At 38.0% G+C, this 21,108-nt stretch overlaps 1 protein-coding gene across 7 annotated transcripts in view; it reads right to left on the bottom strand.

Annotated features, from left to right (window-relative positions):
• The window catches only part of GRIA2 (glutamate ionotropic receptor AMPA type subunit 2), a 148,023-nt gene that overhangs the window by 27,427 nt on the left and 99,488 nt on the right, over positions 1 to 21,108 (bottom strand). For all 7 annotated transcript variants that reach the window (XM_019481455.2, XM_006270894.3, XM_019481453.2 and 4 more), the window contains exons 7-12: positions 9,475 to 9,642; positions 9,065 to 9,169; positions 8,192 to 8,302; positions 6,878 to 7,084; positions 6,011 to 6,381; positions 1,076 to 1,274 (exon numbers count right to left, since the gene is read on the bottom strand). In XM_019481455.2, coding sequence (XP_019337000.1) covers positions 1,076 to 1,274; positions 6,011 to 6,381; positions 6,878 to 7,084; positions 8,192 to 8,302; positions 9,065 to 9,169; positions 9,475 to 9,642 — 1,161 coding nt within the window. The remainder of the gene's footprint in view (positions 1 to 1,075; positions 1,275 to 6,010; positions 6,382 to 6,877; positions 7,085 to 8,191; positions 8,303 to 9,064; positions 9,170 to 9,474; positions 9,643 to 21,108) is intronic.

A 21,108-nucleotide genomic window follows, 5' to 3' on the forward strand; every position in this document is an offset into this window, starting at 1 on the left:
AACTAAATTCAAGGTCAGGGTAGAAGGAAATCCCTTCAAAATAGATGCAGAAAATATAGTGATAATTTTCAGCTGGGTTCTGTTAAACTATATACTAAGAACTGCCACGTGCCTAAACCAGTAGTGGTTCATTGTGAAAGTGCATCTGTAAAAAAATGGGCTAGCCCCACAGACATCAGTAGAGTTGCATCTGCATGATATTAAATGAAGGTCTTGATTTCTACAAACAGTAATGTGAACAGATACCAGGATGCCAGTACAATTTCTATGCCTACCAGCCTGTGCTAACAATGTGTGATCACAGACCATTAGCAAGCTTGTCAGTGCCTATGAACCCATGTGTCTGAGACAAAAGATTTTAGATATGAGTCTACAAATAAGTTATTCACACAAATTCTCTAGAAAGGCTATTCTTTCATGAGTGGCCTCCAGGATCAGAGAATAACTATTTCATGCATGTTCCCTTCCTGTTTTTTAAAAACATAAATCTTGAGTGATAATTTCCCCCATAATTTACAATAGATCAGTAAATCTAAATTTGATTGAATTCCTGTTTGAAAGCCTTATTTTCAAGAATTAAGATAGCAGACCAGTACGTTCTTCACAGTGTGGTACTTGAAATCTATTGCTGTTCTACAAGGGTACACATCCCTGAGATGCACATTCCTTATGCCAAACAAATACTAACTTGTTTAGTATGACCTACTAAAAGATTATAAGGCTGCTGGAAACCAAGTTTGCAGGGCTGATACCAGCAAAATTATATAACCCATTTTGGAAAAAAAATATTTCAAATCTGGAGTCTTAAAAGGCCTTGGGGCACTACTGCAATACAAATAATAACAGCTGTTTTTAAGATAAATATCAATTATTGCAGTGCTACACAATTGAATGGGACACACTCTTCTGGCTTTTTCTTCATATAAGCAAGTAAGAACTCATTACATGTGTTATATAGTAAAAGTGTTCATTACATTTTCAAATGAAACTTTCCAAATAGCCTAGGAAAAAAAATGTCATGGGCGATAATACATATTTAAAACAAACAGGAAACTAGGAAAGCAGAAATTCTTACCCTAAAAAACTCTTTGGTGGAGCCAGAATCTAATGTCCCATAAGCAATTTCTGTTTGCTTAGACAGATCCTCTGCGCTTTCAATGGGAGACACCATCCTTTCAACCGTCAGGAATGCAGCTAAGTTAGCCGTGTAGGAGGAGATTATGATCAGGGTAAAGAACCACCATACACCTCCAACAATGCGCCCAGACAGGGATCTAATAACAAGTATGAAATGGATTTGTAAAATGAAATGAATGTCCTAAAAGGAACAAAAGTTATCAGTTTTATGCAAATGATGCATTATACTACAGGGAAGTACTTCAGGTTATCTTGTACAGCTGCTGTGCATACTAATCAAACAGGAAATGAATGTACTTTATAGTTCTCTTGAATGAGCATGTAAGCTCCACTACATCTGGTGGACTTTGCTGAAATCAGGACTCCAGACTTGAATATATTTTACAGAGAGTTATTGCCTCAATTCTTCAGAATTGTAAATACGCTGAAATGAAACTGTTCAAATTATAATGCGTCATATTAATGAAAAAATAAAAAACTTTGCATGCTGTTTCATGTGAACTCCTGGGTATGACACACAAAAGCATGAACAAGAGTCATGATATCAATGCAACTGTATTTGCTGAAAAACCAAAGGAGTGCTTTAAAAACTGAGTGGCTGAAAACTGCTTATTTTTTATGAAACATTCAAACACAGACTGACAAACACCAACTTAAGCTGTTGTGGACATTCTATGCTTAGGCAACATTACTTGCAGGAGGCTTTGGCCAAGTGGATTTCCATAAATGAAATAATAAACCTAACTCAGTCTGAAACTGCAATTATTTAACCAACTGGAGAATGAACATGAAATGATCCAACTGTAAAAGTTGACAAAAAGTACTGTTCTTAAATAATAATCTGATACTTTAACTGCAGCAGGAGGGCTGTTATGAATCTTTGTTTTGCATTTCCTGCTAAAGAAAGAGAAAAGAAAAAACTCAAAACATAAAAAACAGTTTAAAGCTCACCAATGCAGTGACTTTCAAAACTGAAATATACAATATATCTGTGAATGCTGTCATCTAATCAAATTTCAACCTACTTATTAAGGAGGCATTTACATTTTCCCATGTATTAAAGTATTTTATCCATATTGAATACATAAGCTCTGTAGAGGTGCTTAATTATTTGGCAGAAATCTAAATACATTTGAAGCCCACAACCCAAGATTCACTAGTCAAGTATTTCTTAAATACATATTTTGTAAAATAAAATGTCTTAATCATCCAACCTACAGTTGCACAAACGAGGTTTCAAGTTAAGTCATAAAAACTATATAAAGTGAAAAAAAATCTTGGAGTTTAGAAACCCAAATTATTTCTGTAAAGTTGATAAAACTGGGAACAGAACTAAAAGGAAGCAATTCTGGACAATTATTCTTATGATTGTTACTCTGAAAATAACCCAATAGCAAGAGAAACATGAAAAGACTAATTCTGAATGTCTGGCCATATCTACATAAGACACTGATTGCACAGTCATTAATGTGCAGTCATTTAGTACTTGTATAAGTAAGTACTTGATAACTGCACAGGTTACTGTGCTGTAGCACCAACGAACATCTTATTTATGACAGTAGGTTGTTGCCATGCGATGCTACTGCTCAGTAGTATTGGGCTACTATGCAGTCAGCATCTCATGTAGACATGGCCCCTATTTCCAAGACAGGACTCCATTATTGTGTGTATTATAGAAAAGTCAATGGTAGGATATGATCTAGAACAATAGCGCCCAACCATTTCACCTGCAGGCTGAATGGACATTTCCTTAAGTACGGATCCAACTGGTGGACCCAAACAAGTCTGGGGGGTAGGTGTGGCAGGGCCTGATCTGGATATGCAGAGGGCAGCCGAGCCCTGGTCCAGCTGCCTGTGTGAGGGGGAGGGGAGGAGAAGAGGGTGTTGCCTGTCCTGTACCTTGCTGCACAGAAGTGGGAAATGGCAAGGCCATGACTCAGAGGTACAGGGCAATGGGGTTTGAGCACTTCTGGTCTAGAATATATTGCTTAAAAGAAGCATAGATGAGAAAGGCCAAAATCCCTTCATACAGTTCCTAGATTTGACATTCTTTTTTCTCAGCTTTCAAAACTCAGTGATCATCCTGGAGCTCTTTACTTTTATAGTAACAATTAACTTTTGATTACATGATAAACATTAGGTATTTGCAAGACACCTAGCATTTTATGTCCCAAGTAATACAAGTGCTGATTGTATGCTATGTATATTGAATTGACAACTTCCTATGTAACTGCCAATTCTTAATCTATAGACAAAATAGATCATCTTTGATCCCTGTGAGGGATTCCCATGACACAACTCACTGCTTTGCCCTGAATCTGGGAGCAGCACCTACAGCTGTTAATTTGAACAATCAGACCCCTGAAGTCCTGGGAGGAGCAGGAGCCTGACCCTGTGAGACAATGGCCCTGGCAACATCTGTAGATGCCAATGAAAAAGAGATCCCACTCCAAAGAACGTCTATTTATAGCCCTAGTGTACACCAGGCTTCAGGTAGCCATCCATGTATAAAACCCCATACATTTTCAAGAACTATTGGCAACTTGACTACACAAGTGCTCCCACTGTTGTCCCTACTGACAATCAAAATGTAGTAAAAATGGTGTTAAATTTTAGCACAAATATCCCTGATAGAAAAGGGAAGTTTAGTTTAATTAGTGCATTGTATGAAACCAGAATGAGGAGCTCAGTATAAGAATACCAGTTATCTAACTGAAGTGTTTTCAGCCCTATTATAGTTTAGATAATAAGCACATAAAAAAGCAAATATTTTAGAATATTTACTTTGTTCAATAAAGGTTATGATTAGAATAAAAAAGAAAGTGATTTCAAATACTACACTTGGCATACACAGTATTAGTATATCTCAAAAGTTAGCTTAAACTGCCCTGAGCCTTTCTAGGGAGTGCAGCATAAAAATCAAATCAATAAATAGGGTAACTTAGGGTGGTGATAATGTACTAGGGTAACCACCCTAGTACCTTTGGGTGGTGATAATATACTAATCTTATTCTGGAAAGAAGTCTTTCCATTTTAAAGGAGGTATACATAGGAGGTTTTGTGCTTTAAAACCCAGAAAAGTGAAATAGATGTAAGTCGTCATCTTACATTAAGCTATTAGAGGCTCAATTAGTTAAAAACAGACTTGTGGCCAATTGGTATATTTGCACACAATCAAAAATTAAAAATCTATGTTTAGGAGCAGAAACAGATCAAAACTAAAGCAGGTACTTTATGATTTAGGCTAATTTGGTCTTTCTTCTCTGCCTCATGTTTCATATATTATTACTCCTCTGGAAAATGTCTATGACTACTCCTAAGAAAGCCAGCGTACCTGCCTTTGAATGTTATACACTCCCCCAGAATAAGAAAATGCCTTACTTCCATAGAATAGTAGCTTATAAAGTTGCCTTTCTCCATTAGACAGCAAGAACTGCCCATGGGTAATGTCATTTGACAGAATGCCCAGAGGATGCCTGATTGAATGGTGACATTAAGTATTTTTGCTGTTATTTATTCAATAATTAATAATACCTTAAATATCTTTTGTGTGTAAAAAAATGTGCTAGAGCACAGAAGAGCTCTAATATCACTGTGGTTATCCTAATTTATTCTTGTTCAGATGAAATTGTTCATACCTTATGGCAAGGTTATCCTACTAGTGGCCTGTGGGCTGCATACAGCCTATACAAGGTTAATTTTTGGCCACCAGACTCCCACCCAGCCACTGCTTCCCCCATGGCTCAAGCTTCAGTAGTAGTCATGGTCTCAAGGCTTCCCCTTCCTTCCTATAACATGGGCACCCAGGCAGCTCAGGGCAGTGGGGCAGCCCACAGCTGAAAAGCAGAGAGTGAGGCTGCATGCATGGTGCAGGCAGAGCTGCCTAAGTGATATGTGTCCTGTGAGTCCCATGGTTCATGCTGGTGTAACCTGCACAGCTCCTAACTACTTAGAAGTTGAACAGCCCTGCCTTACTGCATAACAATAATGACTACTGAATACTGATCCATTCCCTGTCCCACATTCAGATAAAAGAAAGCCAACTCACTCTGGAAGTTCCTCTGATTTAATTCCCACAAATGCAATTGCCCTATTTCAGTTGTTCCCATAGACCCCTGATTCAGCAAGGCACTTATCCACATACCAAATTACTTTGCTGAATCAAGGCCACAGCCACTTGTACACAAGGGAAATAGATCACTTAATGAACTGCAAAAGGAATAAAACTAGGGGGAAGTAAAGTGCTTTACATTTGTCCCCAATAAAATCCCTCGAGAACCAGTGAGTGTATTTCTAAAGAAAGGGACCTTCAAAGTAACTTAGCAGGCTTTTTTTCAAGATTCCTGTAAAACTGGGCCATATAAAAACAGTGCAGATTTGTACCTATTTCACATGGAATTAGAGGCTTCAGATGACTTAATTCATTTTCAGTACACTCCCTCTAGGAAAACAGTAGGTTAAATACTAGGTGAAATGGTATGTAAAGTAGATATTGGAGGGAATGCGCTGCTTCTGTAGCTCATAAACAGTGTTACCCTTTTTCCCATTACAGTTGCTGTGAAGCATAGGCACTGTTAACTGTAAAATGGGAATATGCAGCAAAAACACGGTACCCCTCCAAGAAGGCATGAAATGATAGGAACCTTATGCATTTTGCGGTCTCTACATGGTGCATATAAGTTCACTGAGTTGTGGTAATATAAATCTAATAGTTAGCAGGCCAGCATCAGCAGCCATTTGGTTTCTATTCCATGTACATTCACACTCTTTGGAGAAAAAGGAACTAGTGTCTTCTTGAGAGTGAATATATATGCACCATGAACCTCCATCTGAGACCAAAAATGCACAAAGTTGAAATGGGCGAGTAACCAACCTTGGCGAAATATCGCATCCTTGCTGCATAAAGGCACCAAGGGAAAACCAGAGACTATTAAATATCCCAAATTCATTAGTTGATTCATTACTTTGTGTTTCTCTTCCATCTTCAAAGTCCTCAGTGTGCCACTCGTATGGGCTAAATCTGCTGACCAGGAATAAAACTACACTGACCCCAATGTAGGCAAAAACAATGCACATCCATATCTCATATGCTAAGGGATCAAGAAATGAAAACACTCCTGGCTTGGACTTCTGAGGCTTCTTGATCATTATTGATATCCCGAGGCTCATAAAGGGCTTTGAGAAGTCAATCACCTCTTCTCTCACCAGTGTTATAGTTAATGGAGCAATTGCAATATCGGCTTTCTGTAAAGGAAACAGAACAAGGTAATAATAACTGATGTGATAGTTAGCAAGAAATGGCTTTGTTCCTATTGTGTTTCACAAATGAAAAACAGGACAACAGGGGCACAGATAATAGTCATTTCACTGAAAGTACCCTATTGAGGAGTAAACTGTTTAGTAACTTACAGCTGAAATTCCTCTCAGTGAAATTTATATAATCATCTGGTTAGACTGTTCTCAGGCTTTCCCTTTTAGACATGATTTTTCAAAGTTTACAATATTCAAATATGTTAGCAAAGCATGTTCCTTTCATCTGCAGGAAAGAAAGCTGAAATATAGACTCTCTTTCTCATTTACATTTTTTTAATCTAACTCCATTCTTTAACCTTGAACATTCTTCCTGTCAAAGAAGATATGAATCAAGCCAGTTTTCTCCATACTCAGGAGAATAAAAATAATCCCACAACTTCCACAGTTCCAGTCACAGTTATTGACGGTATTAAAAAGGTGGTCTTACCCCATAAACAAGCTCGCCAACCATCCCATTCCAGATTTTCGTGTCTGCGTCCCTTGCCCCATACTTGCCATCTCCAACTATTGTGAGCTTGTACTTGAAGCCACAATGCTTAGCAATTTCTGAAGCTAAGTCCACACAGTAGCCTTCATACCGTTCATTTCCTTCAAGCATCTCATGATTTTTCTTCATCATGACATATGGGGATTCCTGCACAGAAATATTTTGCTTTAGCTACTCATTAAAGATAGAGTTAATGTAGGCAATGCACTTCTTAGAAAAATATGTTTGCTTTCTACAGGAAAAAAAGAAAAAAAAAATCTGACATGTTTCATTCATAAATGGTTTAACTTATTAAATTTGTCACATATTATTAAACATGTTCTATACAGCAAAGCTTCAGATCTATATGCAAATATCAATACTTGCAGGTGTAATCCCTCCTGGAAATGTATTAGTAATTGCCATGAATGTTAGTTATAATACGTTAATTATAAGGAGGCAAGAATACATTGCTTGCTTCTCTCAATTCTTTTGTTGTTAATGCTGTAATATTTAAAAACATTCTTCCCTCCTACAACCCCCAAATCTGTTGCAATTTTTTTAGGCACTAAATATATTGAATAACTATGCAGAAGAAATCAAAAAAGTCCAGACAGTGGTCTACGGCTCCTAAGTGAAATTCTTAACATCCAAAAAACGAGTGACAATCATAAGTTCACAATACAAGAATTTGTCCTTTCTTCCCTTATAAGTATCGGAGCCAGAACAGTTCTCTTTAGGCCTGGGATCAATGTATAATGATAAAGAAGCTGTGTAAACAAGCTAACATTGCTGCTATATAACAGAACACAAATGTTGCTCTAGTAAATTGATATAGAATATGAAAATGAATGTTCATTCCATCACTTGGGCAGAGAAGTTCATAAAGCTCTAAAGCCTAGAAGCAGTCTTTTTTCTGGTTTAGCAAAGTCTGTCTGCATATGGGCACAGAGACTGGAGTTTAAGAAAGAAAATCCATTCAACCAGCAGACAGAGTTCTTTGAAATCATGTAATTGGTCACTTGTGTTGGCCAGAATGTTTGAATCCCTGCCATTTACCATTAAAAATATTTTATTTTTCAATACAAATATATACATCATCCTTTTTATAACAGCAGAATTTAATGGTACCAGGAATCTTCTTTATGTTCCATAAAGAAGGTTTTTTTTCCACAACTTTCAGCATTGTAGGGATAAAATGGAAGAACAGTTAACATGTGAATCAACAATTCACCTTAACATAGAATGCTATTTGACACAAATATGTTTAATTACCAATATAGTGGTGACAATAATAGTCTTGTTCTCTAGTCCTGAAGATTCATTTCCAAGAGGACCATCAATGGGATTCACAACCATTTTGTCCACTTCACTCCAGTATCCAATCTGAAAAAAGTTTGTACTATGTATAGATGCCAATGAACGTCCATATGATACACACAGCAAATTGTTATGTTTCAGTATAATTTATCCTATCCGTTCCAAATATGCTAACACAAACTTACAGTAGCTACAAACATGCAAACACTATACAGTTAACAAAAACAGGAACACACTGTAACCTTATTATACAGGACCAAATGTTTTGCTATTAATTCTCCCACTGTAACAGTTGATTTTAGCTATATTTAATCAGATCTTGATATAAATGATATTCTACACTAATGTAAAGGATAGAAAGGACTCCAAATCAGGAAGAGATGTACACAGTTATTGCAAATGGCTTTTTCCTCTGTATGGCTTGGAAAAAGAGAAAAACAAATCACATTTAGAGAACCATAAATGAATACATTATTCTCTGAAAAAACTGTTCTGCATTAGTTCACAAAATTGTTATTAGATGCTCTCTGCTTATTTGCTCCCATTTAGCTGCTCTAATTAAAAAGCAAAAAAACCCCAAAAACCCTTAAATTATATGTATAAAGTTGCATATATAGATTGACACAGTACTTACCAGAAATAAAATGTCATATTTATTAGAAGCATATAGTGCACATTTTCTCTTTGCTGTGCAAGATTATTACAATATAACCATATGAATAAACATTATTGAAACATGCCTTTTAGTTAGCTAGAGCTTTTGACCACCTACCTTTTTGCATTGCTTAAAAGAGGAATATTGTTAAGGGCAGTTAGAATTAAAATTACCTTACGGGGACCTGTACTTTTGAGCTCCATGATGTTTATAGTATAGTTAATTCTCTTTCCATTCTGGTCAAATTTTATATTTCCTGTTAGACCTTCCACTTGAACCTATATGGGGTAACAATGAGAACAGCAGTAGAGTTAATTTTGTTATTAAGAAAACACACACACACACTTTACATTTTGTATTTCCATACCTGGATATTAATACTAAAATAGTCTGCAATTAAACTTTTCCTAAATTCCTCATTTCATTACTCAGTAGTTTTCCTGAGGTGTTAGCAAAACCTATTGATGTTGATCTTGTAACTTTCTACCAATAACATCTAGTTTGGAGCAGAAATATTATTTCAAAACATTCACAGAGCATTTAATATATGCATTAATTTGATAATACAATCTAGAAAGGCTACCTGCTTTAATGCCCTTTCTATTTCTACACCGTGACCCCAGGGCACTGCTGGATTTGCAAGGCAGTCTCCAGCATTTCCTCTTCTGGAAATCTCAATCCTCTGTTTACGCAGATTACGGAAAGCTTCAGTCATTACTTGGACAGCATCATAGGTCAAAGCAGATGTATACTGAAAAGGATTGAATAGATTGCATTAGAAAAAAAGTTAAAGCTTCAACACTTCTTCCAAGTCTATCATTATTAATCCATTAAAGAGAAAAGTACATTAACATTAAAAGGAATGATAAAATATTCTTTAAGATTAGACTGTTTCTCTTGTCTCTGAGGGTTTCCTTTTTCCCACAGAACCACATACTTATTAACATCAGCATCAAGAAGAAAGGTCACTGTAGCACTAATGAATCAAAATTGGAAGTTTCCAAAGTTTGTCAAGGTGTAAGACACTTTCCCTCATGATAGGAACAGCATAATATCTCTCTGTTTGCAACTTGTGCACGTGTTTTATGGAAAGCAATGTTTGAAGTTTAAAAAATGTATATTTTAATTAAAAAAAAAATTGACCTATCAGCTGCATCTGAGGAAAATATATAATTTTTATTACATTTTGAATAAATAAACATCTCCTTGTTTATACATTTTAATAACAATATAAATCAGTATAAAAAGGTTAATGTGATGTAATGAGTTTGTGTAGTGCGTTACATGTAGATATAAGCATATCAGTAGAAGGTACTAGAAATGAATATAGCCCTGGGTTATTGACTTGTTGGACCAGGGGTGGACAAAGTCTGGCCATAGGGGAATCCATTTCCCTGCAGGCCCTGGCCCCATCATTGCAGCCTGTTTCCATGGAGAACCCAGGAGTAGCGGGGCTGTGACAGTGCAGGGTGAGGGTTTTCATGTAGACCGGCTAAAGCAGGGCTGGCGGGGCACCTGGCTGAGCAGGAGATGCTCCAGAGCCGGGGCTGGGGCCAGGATCTCATGGCAGTGACAGTGTGGGCTGGAGCTAGGACATAGCTGCAATCTGCTGTCTGCATGCCCCAGGCAGGGACTTGCAGGCAGCAGATCGCAGCTCTGTTCAGGTGGGGCGAGCAGGCAGAGTGCTGCAGCTCTAACCTGGCTTTGGACCATGCTGTCACTACTGCAAAGTCCTGGCTCCGGCCCTGGCACATCTTCCTGCCCAACCATATGCCCCACCAGTGCTGTTTCAGCCAGTCTCCATGGAAACCCTAGCCCTGCACTGTCACAGCTCCACTGTTCCTGGGTTCTCCACGGAAACCAGCTGCAGCAGTGTGGGCAGGAGCTGCTGGGAAATGGAGTCTAGTCACTGGCCCGATCTGCCATTTGGCCTATCCCTGTCATTAGATTATGTCAATTATCTAATAATCGTTAATCTAAATAAGTGCTAGCAATAAATGCTATCTCTAACAATTATGACCCTTCCTACTAAAGCAGCTATTCATATTTATGAAAACATTGTAAATTACTGATTATTGCGAGAACTCTTTGAGTAGGTGATTCTCTAAAAATCTTCATCCCACATCCATAGATCATCAACTATTAATGAACCGGAGTTTGTAAATCCCTGGCTAAAAGCTGCATTTTTTTATTACAACATTGTATATTGGAACAAGGAATGTGTTTTTCCTCACATCTTTTTCACTTTTGAGCAAGTCAGTGCTACACAATAAATAACAGTAAGACTAATAACAGCCGGATAACTTAATCCTTTGTTTTCCAACAGCTAAGTGAACTAGAGTCAGGTTTATATAGGCTGAGATGGATTTATCTAAACTGAATACAGTGCTCACAAGGAGGAATACCATCAATGTTTATCTACTGGGTTTATATGATATCAGTGCACTTATGGATTCCAAATTATGAATACTAAAAAGGTAAATATATGTCATAACACACTGTAGTCTCTCTAACTGCATAAAACCTTTTGTAAAAGTTTTTTTTTCTTCTTTTCCCTCCCATTATATTTCCCTCTCCCCATTCCCTCCTTCCTCTGTAAAAACCCTTTAGAAGATTCCCCAGTTTTAGAAAGTGCACTCTAGGCAGTAGCTAAACTGAAGGGGAGCAATCAGGACAGCAACCCCAGGAAGGGTGCCAAAATAGCTAGCGTACAGCTGCGGGTGGCCACACCACCGACCACCAGAAGTGCAGCCAGCACTGTTCCATGCACTGCCACTGCCCAGAGTATCTGCTGTTCTGGGTACTGTGCCAAAATATCTGAAAACAGGTTCCTTGTCCTGAAGATTTTAGACTCCAAGATAAGCCTTACACAAATGACAGATTTGTTCACTCACTCTAACAGTACATATATGTATGTACACCTACATTTCTAACTTTTTTTCTGATAATAAATGTATAAACTAAATTGACAGCCATCCCTTTTGCCTCTTCAAACTACTTTAAGTTAATTCATAGCTTATTGGTGCAGTGTAAAGGTGGCTTTCAAGATCAGATGTGAAGAAGATAGGATAATGTCCTTATAGGCCACTGAAGAGTAAGAAGAGGTAGCCTCCTCCAAATTCCAGTCCAAGGTAAGGCAAGGCAAAACAAAAGTCCAAGCCAAGACAAGGAGTTTTGAATTGACACCTTTTGAGACATCTGAGAAGAAAACTACCAAAAGGCACATGTGTGACATAAATCTGGAACAAATCATTCCTAGGTGGTTACCTAAATTGAGTAGGAACATTAATGTTTACCAAATGCATGAACCAAAGCCAACATATGTATACCCTCATGTATATCTGTGTGCATTCTAGACATAGAAAGGTGGATTTTACATAAGTTTGGAAAATGTGGGGAGCCACTTCGGAAAAAGTGGGCTATAATATAACTAGCTGCAGTTTCATAAACGAATGTAATGAATCCTATGAAGACCAGTAGAAGTTAAAAAATGTATTCACAATAAGGCAATGAAGAGTGAAGTATAGGATGTTTGCTTCAGTGGTTCTGGTTTTAATGAGAACTTTTCATTTGCTATCACAACCCATGCAAAAGACTTCTGTAATTGTAATCAAGGCATGCTCTGGCATTGAGGTCATTTTTGTATACAACTTTTGGGTGATGTGGGAGAAAAAGAAGAGAATGCTCCTGTTTATTTAGATTCCATAAATGTACTGGTTAATACATTAACAATACAGACAATCAAGGCCAATTAAAAGTTTAGTCACTAGGTGGTCATGCCATGACCTAGGGGATTCAGTCTGCATTCAAGCATGTGATTACAGGAAGGGGGTTATGACTGCTTTGAAGAAAATGCCAAACCATATTAAAAACAGCATGCTATTATAAAATACACGCACAAAATACAAGCTGAGTAAAGATAGCCATGAAAAATCAACGTTTCCAGTGCCTGTATTACAGCATCCTGGTTAGGATTCAAAACAGGTGAGAACATGTTATTGACTTATCTGGAGATTAACATCCCACTAGTTTTCTCACACACTTATACTCTGCTGAAGTTGCATTTATACCCAGAAGTTCCCCTCTTTACCATTTTAGACCATTTAGCCTCTCTTGTGTGAGGCATCGCTTTTGATTGCATTTCTACTAATTAATTTTACTACCATTTATGTTTCTATCAGTTACCATAGGCCTTTTCATGACTAGGGGTTCTGCACCGTTCTGAAATATACCATCTGCAATTCCAGTTTTCCCCTTTAAAATAAGTCATACTTTCTGAAAATGAATTTGTGATTTTTAGGGTTTTTTTCTTCAGCTACTCTGCTTTACTTGTTTGCTATTTTTCTTATAAACTTGTGCCTCTGTGTCACCTCTCTATTTTCTTTTGTTACCGTGGGCATACATCAAGATGCCTAAGCCTTACTAGGTCTTACCACTTCCTATGATACTTATGTTAAAGTTTTTATTTGATAAAATGGGTCTAGTGCAATTAAGTAAACTCTTACCTATTAGCTCCCTAATTATGAGTTATAATATATACTGTGAATATCCCTAAATCTGAGTACTACAAAAAGGAAGTAGAAGATTCATTGTAGCTTATGAGGAAGGCTGAATTTTGGAGCCAAAACAGTGTAAAAAATGTTCCAAATAAGCATAAAAGCAAGAAGACATTTTTTTCCCTATGTCTCATGATCTTTGGGTATTTGATTAGTTATCTATAAAATTTGAGTCAGCAATCCTGCTTTAGTATTGTTTTTTGAAGTATAGAGAATAGGATGTACAGTTTTCTAAAGTTTTTAAAGGGCCTATGTATGATGATCTTACTGTCATTGGCTAAGCCACAGTTTACATGCAAAAGGTAATAAAAGCTTACTAGGAAACTTGTCCCATTCTCAAATGCAGTTATTCCATTCTTTTTATTTATTTATTTATTTGTTAGTGTTCCCCCCAGCATCATAAAAATAGAGAGGAAAAAAATCATGACTAGGGAAATGTGGTGATATTCACACTCTAATTGTAAATTTACTTGTACAAAACTTTGCATGCATGTATTATGTTTAATCAGAGGATTTCAAAGTGTTATTTTAGTATTTTACCTCAGTGTTACCTATGGGAAAACTGGCTGAACAAGTGATCTTGTAACATGGTCATTCTGCAGGAATGGTGGAACCAAAAACAGACCAAACTCCCAAACTTTTACTAATTAAAATGTTTTCATGTCTAAACTAAGATCAGTGAAATTCAAGCATCAATATAATGGTTATCATGACAATGCAGAATATGGAAATACATATCAGCACATGTTGACAAAATTTGTGCTAATAGTATCTTGATTTTATCACAAACTGGAAGCCTGATCATCCTCTCATCTAGGATCTGATCTTGTGCTATTGAAATCATTGGTAGTAATATTTGGAATTGACTAAGAGCAGTGCCAGAGCCCTATCTTACACTATTCCTATACCAGTCTAACTGTACTGACTTTTTCTTTTTGGTTTCCATTTGTCAGGTAGCAGAATCAGGCATTGTGTCTTGCATATGGCTGTAGTTTCCTTAAAAAAAAAAAATCATTCCACGTAGGGTTTTTTTTATTAAAACTTAAAAGCAAATAATAGCACAGATGCACAAAGCATTCTCTAATATGCTCCAGGGGATGATGACTAGAAGCACTGTCCTGTTCATAGATTCTATTCTAAATAAAGTCCTAAATTGACCTTCAGAAGCAACATTAATTCTCTCTAACTTACATCTTTTGGTATGACACCCAAGAAAAAGACATGCAGTATTCTGCCAAAGTGTTCACAATTTACCTGTCTGATGAATTTCATCCCTTTGGGAAAGTTGTAGAGCATTACTTAAATTTAAATATTAAAATATGCACCCAACTTTAAAATCTTACTATTGTATACATTTTCAATATTAATTAGAACTGGCAACAAAGCTTCATCATATTTATTATGGCAAAACTAACAGGAGTCATGAACATAGCATTGAGATCTAAATTGCAGGAAGATGGAATGTTGTGCTTTTTTATGATTTACATGTGTATAACAAGAAGAGTAAACAATAATATTTATAGCTCTATCCAATCAAGTGAGAAAGAGTCAATGCAAGACCTATTGAAGTCAATTGTAAACCATTTTTTAAAGTGTAAGATAAACAATGTAATTAAGATCATAAGAAGAATATTGAAGATATATATCAGTATACATTGATAGAAGTTGTACTTTCTTATATACTAGAGGCCTGATCTTCCTCTTAATAAGGGTCTGATCTGGCTCTACTGATGAATGGAGAACCAAGAAAAATAAAACAAGGAAAATATAGGAAAGTAAACCAATGCCACTTAATCTGAAGATAATAATCCTAAAGTAGAAGTCTAAAATATGCCAACGTTCATCACACTAAGACTCACTCTACATGTTACAGGTATTACACTACTAAAATCTCCAACCAGCTATAAAGTTAGACCTTAAAAATTTATGCTAAGATTATCACTTTTTAATTTGCACATATGGCAGGGTCTCCCCTGAAGCTGGGAAAGCCATCATCTGCAAGGGCTCCCAGCCACAGTGATGCACCATGCCCAACATGAAACCACCAAACTGTGGGGGGGGGGTGGCATAAAACCCCCAGCCCACATGTATCTCTCAATCCTGGCTGTGCCTCATGGTGGGCACCTGGGACAGAGAGTCCTGCAACTGACAGGTCTCTCAGCCCCAGCTGCTCCTCATGCACAGCCAGGACTGAGAGCCCTGTCAGCTGCTGGGTCCCTCAGTCCCAGCCATGGGAGCCTGCTTCTTGCCAGTGCAAGGGGTGGGGCCAGGATTAGGCTTCTCCTACACCAGCAATAAGGCATGATTGGATTTAATGCGCAGTTCCATAATTATGCTTCCTGCCATGCAAGTGTAGCACATATTGGATCCAATCACACTTTACCTGCATGTATAGAGGAGGCCAAATTCTTACCTGGTCTTTTACAAGGTACAAATATTAATTACCAAAAGATGTAATGTGGTAGGAAATGTGCCACCAGTGCAGTGCTCACTTATTAACTCCAAGAGAAAGAAAAGAAAATAAACTAACTGTAAGTATACAGAAGAAGGGGGTCTGTCTAATACTTGAGGCTAGATGGGTCAGTAATCAAAGACCAGTAACAGGAAAATGACCTGACAGATTGGAGCTTGAAGGGTTTGTTCATTTTAAAGAGAAGACAATGATGACTACTGAGGCACCAGTGGACAAATCTAAAGAACATAAAATGATGACAAGCTGCAAGAGCTGCAGTATATGTATTATCTGTGATGGAGTACCTGGTGGAATCTATATGACGTATTGATTAATAGAATTCAAGGAAAAATCCAGTTTTTAGATGGCGACAATAGTGGAGTCAACACGAGGATTTGAAACACCATCTTGAGAGCAAGGCAGAGGAGGAGATCAGCTAGAGGTAGAGAAACAAATTTAAACACCAGGCATGGTCCATTTAATAAAGTGAGAGAGAAACAGGTCCGAAACAGTATATGGTGTTGCAAATAAGAAAGGTATGGCAGTCAGTCCCCCCCAAAAAAGGAAGGAACCATGGGGACAGGCAGGGGGCGCCAAAGAAGAATGCATATAATATATAAAATCTATGAAGCAAAACAAAACAAAAAGCAGTGTGATCTGCAGAAATATAGAAGAGAGCCTGAGAGTCACATCAGTGCTAGGAAGAGACAGGCCCTATGGCAGATGATTCCTTGTTAAGGAAAATTGACAGGACTATCCCTGAACCAGATCTAAATAATAAAATGATGCTTTGTTGTCTGTGACAAGCAAATGTACTAGATGTAAATTTTATACTCTAAGGGATCCTGGTATGAACAAGCAAAGCATTGAGATAAGGATTGACTAAGCTGGAAGTGGAAGTTTGGGTAATTTCAGTGAAAGTTCTCATCCTTGAAGCAGGAGGGTGAAGGTATGACAAATTAATTAAGATATCCCAAGGACTAATGCTATGAGGAAAAATGTAGGGTGTTCAAGCATTAGGCGCATATGAAAAGGACTCCTACTGATAAATGGACTACACCTGAAGACTACATCACATGGTCCACTAATGCCCTGGGATTAAACTAAGAAGTTGGTTGGAAGGGTGGAAGAGACTCTATATATGATAGTTGATGAACTGTGAATTAGACATTTTTCAATTATCAACTATGGATAGTTTCCTCAAAACATCAGCCTATCTACAGCAGCAGTTGAAAAGGTAAATAGAGTGCTAAGAATCCTTAAAAAGGCATTGAAAACAAAATAGAAAACATCCTTATGCCAATAAATATGAGTATGATATAGTCACCTCTTGATTACTGTGTGCAGTTGGTCAACTCATCTCAAAAAGAACATAGTAGAACTACAGATGGTACCAAACAAGACAATAAAGATATTTATGGGTATTGAATGGCTTCTATACAAGGATATATAGGGAATCTTCTTCTTGGAAAACAAATGAAGGGGGCTGCAGGGGGCACATGATAGAGGGACAATTCATTCCATAAGTGCCCATTTTCTTATAGTCTTCTTCAAAAGTATGCACTACTTGCCAATGTCAGAGACAGGGTGATGGGCTAGATGCAGGATGGCACTTCTTACATTCTTATAATCTTAACACCTGGTTTTAATTCAGAGAAAAACAGAAAATCAAGTAAACCAAGATACAGTAATGGACATAGGAATAACATAGAATAGGACATCCAGGCAGAAGAAAGACAGCATTAAAATTGATGTGAGCAGCTGTCAGGCAGGTAGCCTGTACAGAGCAGTATGGTGTATTTGAGGGTTCTGTTGCCTAGATCAATAGTTTTGTAGTACAGACATGACCTCCAAGAGCTTGATTTACCCAACACAGAGCACATCTATGCTACATTGATGTAGTAATGAGGTACGGCAACATAGCATCGGTGGGCATGAACTGTGATGCTGCCAGTACTGCGCAGTAGCAACGAGCTATTGCAAAGTAGCTCATTACTACTGCACAGCATGGTCTGGAATGATACACATGGCACTAGGACTGTGCAGTACCAGCAGTCATTGTGCAGTCATTTAGTACTTGCTTTAGCTAAACAAGTACTAAATGACTGTGCAGTAACAATGGCACAGTTGGGTGCTTGTGTAGACATGTCCACAGTGAATGCTAAGAGCAACTTGGATCATTCTACATAAATCCATGTGCTGTGAATTCACAAAGGAGGAAGAAAAGCCATTAAACCTAAAGTATAATGGTAGGACAAGAATAAGTGGGCCTACACCAACATAAATACATTTAGACTAGAAATAAGAAGAAGGCATATGAGCGTCAAGGGACTGAAGTTCTGAAAAGTGGTTCCCAATAAATGTTATTGAAGCAAAAAGGTGAACTAGCATCAAGATGGAGCTGGAAAAATGTGTATAACGTTTGGGGACTGGACTTCCCAAAGATTGGGCAGGACACCACTGTACCAAGCAGTGTATCTGTGGGATAGTGAAGCAAGTGGACAAACAGAATGGTGCTCTCCTGCCCACACTCCAGGAGCCTTTACCAAAGCAGCCATGCACCAAATATGTATGTATGGAGTGTGGGGTGGGGTGCAAGGAGGAGGGGGAATAGCAGGGGTGAAGGAAGGAATGATGCATCAGGGTGAATTCCCAAGAATCCCATCCACAGGGATGCTGCCACCAGAGCATAGATGACAAAAATCAATAACAGCAGTAGCTGTAGCCCTCATCTATGTCCCTCCCTTCCTCCAGGTCTTCACTGGTTAGCAGGCCCCTGTGGTCTCCCCCTCCCCCCCGTCCTGCCCCCACCTTGTGCTCAATGAGTTCGCTGTACCTCTGGAGCAAATCTCCAAAGTGTCATTGTTTCATATTAAATTTAAGGAACACACTCAAATACAAACACACATACGAAAAGAAAATATGTAAAACAAACAGTAGGTGGTAGAATTGCCCTTTTTTGTATCTGAAGGTTCTCCTGGATACACAGACCTTTTGCTTAATTCACTATGCTAGATATTTTCACATTATTTTTTAGTCATTTGCTAAATTAGGCATAAATTAATTTTAACAGAACATTGCAAAAACATAAGCATCTGCTGCTTTGATAATAAATGTTACAGCTTTACTTTAGCCTGATGTTTATGTTCAATAAAATTGCCCATCGGAGTTTGGATATTTATATTTCAGCAGGGAGCACTACACTGTGCCATGGTATATTCCACTTGTCAAAAAATGCAAAAGTATTTTGTACTTTATATTTATATGGTGCTTTTCATCCAAGGAACTCATAGCACATTACAAAAGGAGGAAAGTGTCTATATAGTGCGTATTTTCATATATATACTTATAGCTGCATCCACATGAGCACGCACGGTTGATTCCCTGGGGACAACTAGCAGCAGGATACCTTTTGCCACTGCTAGTTGTCCCCAGGGAACGCCTATGCCATGCACCCTCTGGCATGTGGTTGGTTACCCAAGTGGGGTATGGGAGGCCAGAGTCAGCACTGAATTCTTGCCTGGGGTCCTGAGGGCCTCCTGGGGCTGCAGCTGTGGTGACCCTGCTGCTCAGAGCCTGGCCAGCAGCTGAAGCATGGCTACAGGTGGCCAGGTTCCAATTTCAAATGGCACATGCTGGCCCTGCATGTGTTGCTCTGTTTTTTTTACCGGGTTGTTTTGACTCCTGGATATCCAGGCGTCAAAACCCGATCACACTGCTCCCTTGCAGTGTGGAGAACAGTTGAATGTGTTGTATGTGGTACAACAGATGTGTTTGCAGCGCCACATACCTGCTACCTTAGGCCAGGTTCTGCCATTTTAAAGCCAGTCTATGCATGCTGAACTTCTGTTCTGTTACAGGAATAACTTGGTTTTATGTGCTGAACTTCTGTTCTGTTGTGGGTATAGACTGGTTTCTGATCACTTATACTAGTAAAAGTGTAATATCTGTACTTGCCCTAAGAGTTATATTTTGCCATTCTGATTTTGAAAGTCCTGCCATTTTCCCAGGTCTGCAGTTTAATAAAGATCAGGCTTTTCTTTTAATCACTCCCACAGAAATAAATAGATCCACTGGGTTTCTTTGCTGCTGCAATCATGAACTTGATGTGTATGCTGTACTGTATGGGCTACGTATGTACCATGATTTCCTTCTCAGTCTCTGTACTCTGGGTCCTGTAAGCAACAGAAGTCTGGAAGTGTATAAAAAGCTCCAAAAAGGGAGGATTCTTGTAATTTCAATATGTTGTCAGACTTCAAGAACAAAAGAAGTAGGCAAAGTACAAGGATGATCTACTACCTATTGATGTGCTTACTAAAACTAAGGTAGGTACTTGAAAAAAAGAGGGGGCCAAACAGATTGTATGCACTTGTACATGGGTTAAAATTCTGCCCTCTGAGTCCCCCACATAACCACAGACAAGCTAAGAAAGCTTTCTAAAGAAAATGAATATCTACCTGTATGCTCAGGGGACTATGCAGACAGAATACGGTAACTCAATAAAGCTAAGTTAAATTTAAAAGACACTTTCTCCCCCCCAACATCCTGACAGACAAAGTAAAATAATTTTCAATCTGTGCAAGGAACCTTAGAAATAATTTGAAAGAAGACTCAGTGAAAAGACCATGTTTGTTAGTCTTATGTTTATATATTAGAGTTTTTTGGTTAGTCATTTTTTGCCACACTAAACAGAGCCAACCTTGTTTGGGCTTATAGCTTAAAAGGTTTCCACTGGCCCATGTTACTTTTATACTGGCAAAATACACTCATATATGTTAACTTCTGAAAAACGACAAGATCTCATGTTTTTGCCTGCATGTTGACATGAGAGGTTCAAAAATGCAAATTGCTATTTTCAATAGAAATAACAGGGCTGATTAAATTGTTAACAAATTGTGCTCACAACCATTGTTCAGATTCCAAATGGCTGTTTGGTCTGACCATAATCATGTTCTTTTTCATTTTGCCTGTACAAGTATTAGCATGAATGGGTGCTTGTTCACATGGATGTCTGGGAATAGCTGTTCTTTGTATGAAGAAACTTACCATGGAAATACTGGTCTCTATTCAAACTTTAATAGGGCTTTGTGCAAGGATGCTATGGGGATATTTGCTGGGGGAGGGAGAAGCTACCACAAAACACCTGTGCATCCTGGCTATTGATAGTTAAAACTCAGACCCTGAGGAAATTTGGTGCAATTCAGAGACG

This window comes from Alligator mississippiensis, chromosome 2 (assembly GCF_030867095.1).
Source record: "Alligator mississippiensis isolate rAllMis1 chromosome 2, rAllMis1, whole genome shotgun sequence".
In the NCBI taxonomy this organism is placed as follows: Eukaryota; Metazoa; Chordata; order Crocodylia; family Alligatoridae; genus Alligator; species Alligator mississippiensis.